The 6,911-nt window shown below is 24.3% G+C and overlaps 1 protein-coding gene across 4 annotated transcripts in view; it reads right to left on the bottom strand.

The window, feature by feature from the left end:
• Positions 1-5,906, bottom strand: part of LOC101238713 (leucine-rich repeat-containing protein 49) — a 53,448-nt gene extending 47,542 nt beyond the window's left edge. For 2 of the 4 annotated variants that reach the window (XM_065805167.1, XM_065805169.1), the window contains exons 1-5: positions 5,790-5,906; positions 3,050-3,074; positions 2,213-2,318; positions 879-1,082; positions 730-796 (exon numbers count right to left, since the gene is read on the bottom strand). In XM_065805167.1, the coding sequence (XP_065661239.1) occupies positions 730-796; positions 879-1,082; positions 2,213-2,318; positions 3,050-3,056 (384 nt within the window). In that variant the 5' untranslated portion in view covers positions 3,057-3,074; positions 5,790-5,906. Of the gene's footprint in view, positions 1-729; positions 797-878; positions 1,083-2,212; positions 2,319-3,049; positions 3,077-5,789 lie in introns of those variants that run through there. The other 2 variants (XM_065805168.1, XM_065805170.1) reach the window with 2 other exon arrangements.
• Between the last annotated feature and the right edge of the window lie 1,005 nt (positions 5,907-6,911).

Here is a 6,911-nt window from a genome sequence, read left to right as displayed (position 1 = left end):
TTCCTATATCAGTCGATGTATGTAAATAATAAAAGTCCATGTAACTTTTAATATACAACAATAATAACTTTCAATAAAAAATAGTTTAAAAAAATTTAAAAACATTTTTCTTAGTGAAGGACTCAAAACTTTTTTTGAGTCCTTCACTAAGAAAATCAACTTCAACAGTGATTCTGGATCACTTCCACGTAATCCAGGATCACTGTGGAAGATGAACCAATCAGATATCACAATGCTATAGGTACAATCTAGAATTGCAATTCTTTTTAAATTTGTACAAATAAAACTTTCAAAATCAACCAATAATGCTGTGACTTAAAACAAATTAAACTTTACTACCATGACTTTAAGATAAAAAATTAAAAAACCATACCAATGCGCTAGCCACAACGATATATATATACACACATACATATACATATATACACACATATACATGTATGTATATATACATCATATGTGTGTCATCAGACCCAAACAGCTTGAAACTTGATTGAGATTTGACAGCCATTCAGATTATAGGATAACTACAGTTTAAACATTCTATTATTATTATTGTTATCTATATCATCATTGTTATCATTTACTATCATTATTATAATTATTACTATCATTATTATGATTGTAATAATTATCAACAAAAAAAAAATATTTTGTTGCCATTGTTTAAAATTGATATTCTAAAGTAATGTTTTAACATTGTGTCTACAATTTAAAAAATCAACTAACCATGTTTCCATGGAGATCTAAGACATCTAATGAAGTCAAATTTTCCAAATTTGAAATTGTTTTAATCCTACAGTCAATAAAAAATGTAATTATCACATTATTGAAAATAATTAAACTATTTAACTTAACAATATAATAAAAAAAGTAACCTGTTTCTACCAAGTATTAGTACACGAAGACATTCAAGATTTGAAAGACCATCTATATTTTCAATCAAATTATTGTATAGATCAAGATACATCATTTTTGTAAAAATAGAAAGATGTTCGATTTTTCGAATAACATTATGCTGAAGATTAAGTAGTCTTAAATTATCTTCACCTTTAACTAATGGGCAAACTGTAAGTTCTCTTCTATTTATAAAAAATATAATAGAAATATAATATATATTATACTATAGTTATATAAATTATAAAAATATAATAAACAAAATATTACATAAAAAAAATTAAGTATAACTCAATGGTATTCAATTCACCGTGACCAGATCTTTTTGTTTTTTATATATTTAATTTTAATACTATTTTTTTATTACCATAATTTGTTTTTCCCCACAATTTTCTGTAAAATATACTCACCAGTTATAAATATTAGAGAAACTATATTTTTATTAAAAAAGGTTATCTAACCACTAATTTGTGATGCTTCAACTTTTGAGGTTTTTGTTGTGGCTTTATACTGTCAATTTTGAAGTTTACTTTTATTAAATATTATTACTTCAGAACAAATCATGATAAAGATTTTTTTAGAACAAATTTACTTTTTAGTAAACTAACTTTACTAATTGAACATTGTTTTTTAATCAATTTTAAATCTAAAGTGAGATTTTCCTTTATTAATACTTAAAACTTTATTAGTAAATAAAATTAATTTTTGCTTTATTAACAAACAAAAAAATTATTAGAAATTTTAAAATTGTTTTTTAATTTAAAGTATACATACCATTAAATGATACCATCTAAAATATCTAAGTGTACTTTTTTGTTAATTTGACAGGCAAAAAAAATACAACCAAAAAAAAAATTTTAATCAATCTACAATCTAATCAGTCTTAGTGTCAACCCGAATTGACAACTTTGTTTATTTTACATTAAGTTATTAATTATCATGTAAAATCAGTAACTAAATTGAATTAAAATGTGATGTTTTGTAGAAAACTTCATTCTTGGTTCAAATAAATTGCAGAGAAGTTCAATATTGATTTAAATAAACATTTTGAACATGAGTAAACTTTAATCCACTTTCAATATTAAATTAAATGAACATTTTGATAAATTTTCAATACATTTTCTAATAGCTACATACTGATATTGCTTAAAAATTCTTGAAATGAAGAACAATTATGTGCAGTTTTTTTTTTTTTTTTTTTTATTAAATTTTTAATTAAATTTTTTTATTTTATTAACTTTCAATTAAATGCACACATCAAGCTCTTTGAATTTTTTTACATTTTTGTTATAGTAATTTTTTACAAAATACTAACCTACTTAAATCAAGTTTTTTAGGGTCAGCTTTCTTTGCTTCAAACAAACGATAGGCAACTGGTACACCTGGTAAAGCTGATAACTCCGTAATTATAACGCCATCATCTAAAAATTATGAATATTACAAAACAAATTCTAAATTAAGATTAAAAAAAATCAAAAAAAATGGTTGTTTTTTTATCAAAATTTTTTTGCAAATAAAAATAAATAAAAAGAATATAATTGTTAATAAATTTAATTAGAGTTAATAATTAGATTTAATAGAGTTAATAAATGTCGTAATTAGATTTAATAGAGTTAATAGATTGTTAAATGATTAAAAGTGAGCTCTTTTTTGGTGTCTTAATTTTGCTGTTCGTTTATTTTACTGCAGATATGAAATAGCTTTTTTATTGTGTTTTATTTTTGTTTTTTTAATTTTTTCTGCACATATGAAAACTTTCAACATGTTTCTTTTATATTATATATGCAAAAGAAATCTAAATAACTTGTTCAACTTTGAGCAACTATAGCCTCTTTGACTACAGCTACCCCTTTAATGATCATGTTTAGTCAAAGCCAAAAATTAACTGCAACCTGCTTGTAATGTGACTGTAACATAAAGGGAGCATGTTGAGATTTTTCATGTGTTATTGTGTTATCATTGAAATTAAATTTTCACATGTAAGGTAACAAATAAAATAACTGATAAATTTTGTACAAACAAAAGAAAAAAGTTAAAGAAAAAAAAACCAATTAACTAAATCATCTAACTAAATTGCATAATAAATAATAAATAAATATGAAAGAACAAAATTATTTCAAAAAGTTTTATAGCAACTCATACAAAAACTTACTTGCCATTCCAGACAGTAAATGATTCTAAAATGAAAATGTTAAAAAAATTTTTACTTTAATAATATTAAATAATACGAACTCAGAAATGTGTCACCGAAAACTTATTATCAAAACTAATCATAGATTTAAAGATTCGTCAATAAAGTAACATCAACAACATTTCAATAAATATTAGCAGAAAAACAAATGAGTTTAGTTTAAGTTGAAAATAAGTAGCTACTGCAAGCTCTTTCAAAGAAGATATCATAAAAGATATATAGAAACTAAAAAATATATAAAATCATAAAATAAATGTAAAATCTCAAAAGCTCAAAATCTATTTACATTGAACTTCAAAAAAATTATTATATTGGCTGTATAAAACCTAGATTTTTATACAATCTTTATACACCCTTTATTCACCATTTATTCACATTATTGGCTTTTTATTCACATTTTACAATTTATCTACAAATTTATAAACTACAAAATTTTCTTTTAACTCTTTTTAATGCTTTGCTTGTATGTAACTTACATCCACAATTTAAGTAGAAAGTAACCAGGAAGAAAATAATATATATAGAAAAAGATTTTTTCTCTAACACCAAACCCCGCTATTCTCAGGTCATGAAATCTCGTATTTCATCACAAAAATTAGGCTCTCGTGACTTTTGGAGAATCTTTAACAGTATCAATAATAAGGGCAAATCTGTTATTCTACCTCTCTTGTATGGTTCAGACTTTGTCACCTCACCTAAAAATAAAGCTGAATTGTTTGCTAAGAACTTTTCATCAATATTATCTCTTGATTCCACTAGTTGCGTTCTACCTGATATTGCCAACAAACAGGTTGATCCATTGCTTGACATTTGTATCACTCCAGCTTCTGTATCTAAAGTGATTTCCTGCTTAGACTCTTCTACAGCTTGTGGTGCAGACAACATACCAGGGTTCCCACTATTAAAACTGAGGCTAAAAGTAAGGATTTTAAAGAGAAATAAAAGTATAGGTTTGAAAACTATCAAAGAATTATATATTTGCTTCTTTATTAACAAGCATAATACATAACTTTAATAAAATTTCATAGCTGAAAAAAAAAAAAAGGAGAAATTAAGGAAAGCAGTTAAATTTTAACTTTTTTTTAAGGTTATTTAAGGACTTTTGAGGAGGAGTGGGAACCCTGCATACCTGTTATAGTCTTGCAGAAGTGTTCTCCAGAGCTGTCGTCTATACTTTCAAAACTATTTAACAAGTGCTTATCAGAGTCTTGTTTTCCAGCCTGCTGGAAAGCAGCAAGAAAAGAAAAAGAAGCTTTACATCAAAAAAACTCTATGGCAAAAATTTCTTGTCATCAAGGCAGACATACAGCAATTTAAAAAAAATAAGCGCAGTAAAAAAATAGAGTTTTCTTTTTCAAGACATCATAAAAATCCATGTTTGCTAAAAACTTAATTTTTTTAAATGACAGGAAAAATAATTCTTCACAACTAAGATGTCAATAGAAAGTTCACTTTTTATTAATAACTTAATTTTTTTAATAAAAAGGTTGCAATAATTTAAAATTTCTAATTGTTGGATAAATTTACTTTTGATGATCAGTTTAGTCGCATTTAAAGTCTTTTTAAATATCTTAATAAAACTTTTATTATAGGAATTTGGAAAACATATCTGAAAAGGTTGCAAAAGAAAAAAAGGCACACAAAATTTTTATTTGATTACCATTCTACTTGCTTCTCAACCTAACTATTATTCATAATTTTTTTTATTAAATTATCTGGTAATTTAAAATTTCTAATAAAAGTTGGATAAATTTACTTTTGATGATCAGTTTAGTCACATTTAAAGTCTTTTTAAATATCTTAATAAGATCTAAAAGTTTAGATACATAGAAATAGTTTGAAAAGTCAGTAAGCGAAGCAACAAAGTGGAAAAAAATAGGTATGAAGGATGGCCCAATGATCAGAAATAGAGAAATAGCAAGAAAATTAAAAATTATAAAAGGTCATCAATGTCTATGAAATCAATAGGAGCTAAAAGAGATAAAATCAGTAATGCAGATCAAAATCTAAATTGAATGATTATACTATATATTTAAATCTTTATACAGTATATATATTATATTGTACTATAATTTAAATATTAACACTAATAATATAACTTTGCAATGTTCAAAAATTTATGTATTTTAGAGCTATAGTGTTTAGAGTGCAACGGTTTAAAAAGTGAAAATAAAAAGATTCCTGGACTAAAAAAAAGAGAGAGAGAGCCTTGTTAGAAGACCCTGCTTAAATATTCCATTCCAAGGTTTATAAGAGATACAGACCAAGAGGCAGAGAATGGGATTAGGAATAAAAAAAGGCATGGAAATAAAGAGAGGCAACCTTAGCAGGTGCTAACTAATAACAATAATAACAATGAATTGTATATTGTATTTATAAAAAAAGGTCAGAAGTGAAAGATAGTCCAAGAAAAAGTTAAGTAGAAGAATCATCAAGAGTGTTGTCATTCGTCAATAAAGTAATATTAACAACATTTCAATAATAAGAAAAAGATTTACCTCAATTAGAAATAAGAAATGTTTAAATGAAAGCTCTTTCAACTTTTAGAAATAACATGAAAAAAGTTAATTTTGTTAGAAATAACATGAAAAAAGTCTTGGAAAGTAAGTCTCAGAAATAAGGATATTTAGAAAATATTACTAATATACACCCATTTTTATGCAAAATACCATGTTTTTTGTCCTTTGTAATAAAAACTTACCTTTTTTTTATTATCTTTTTTGACTCGTCTTGATTTGAATTTTGTTTAAACCTAAAGATTTGTGAAACTATAACTAAAATCTTATTTGATATTACTTAAGGTTTTAATCATTACCCCTCACTTCCTGTCACCCAAATACTCTGATAAAAAAATTTCGAAAGGATTTTTATTTAGTCTTCTATGTTGTATATATTTGATACAAATATATATATATATATATATATATATATATATATATATATATATATATATATATATATATATATATATATATATATATATATATATATATATATATACATTAGGGTAGGCCAAAAACAAAAACTTTAGAAAATTTCACTTGTCTGCAAAGAAATACAATCCTTTACACATAAGAATTTAAATTATATTAAAAAAATTATATAAAAATTTTATTAAGTGCTGCCGAATTTATTTTGATTATTTTCATTTTAAACCTAAAATATGTCATGTAGGAAAGACTTTCCACTTAGTGGAACAATAATAGTTTTTATTTCTATAAAAAATAATTGGTAAAAACAATATTTTTCATTAAAATACGTAACTATCTTCTAATGCAGGATATTTTATCCTATATAAAAAAAGTGTTATAAAAGTAGTTAATTTTACTGCGCTAAATCAGCAAATAACCGCTTCTTATTTAAACTTCCAACAATATTTCTGTGATTTTCGACCACATTTAAAACATCATTTCATACAGCTTCATCCTAAAGAATAGAAATATTTCGATCATTAAAAACATTATATTAATCTTTTTTTAAATGTTTTGTTTTGTTTTTGTTGATTTTTTTTCTAAATTATTAATTAATTTTCTGGTATACCTTTGTAAGTATTTGAAGGTAATCAGAACACAACTTGATTCCTCTCTCAGCCGCATTGTTAGTTACCTTTAAAGTTTTGACAAGTAGCTTCATCTTCAAATAGTTAGTATTCTCATCCCATTCCGATGAAGGGGTTTTGAGCCATTTTCCATCATCTTTTAAGTTGTGAAAAATCAACCAAGACTTTTTCCCAATATAGAAAAATATTTCAGAATTTTTTTTAATTAATGGAAGAGTTGGTTTACCGCAATTGATACCAAGTGGTTTTCCATAATCTAATTTT

The sequence above is a fragment of the Hydra vulgaris genome, chromosome 09 (assembly GCF_038396675.1).
Source record: "Hydra vulgaris chromosome 09, alternate assembly HydraT2T_AEP".
Lineage (NCBI taxonomy): Eukaryota > Metazoa > Cnidaria > Hydrozoa > Anthoathecata > Hydridae > Hydra > Hydra vulgaris.
This window is presented reverse-complemented; position numbering and strand designations above follow the sequence as displayed.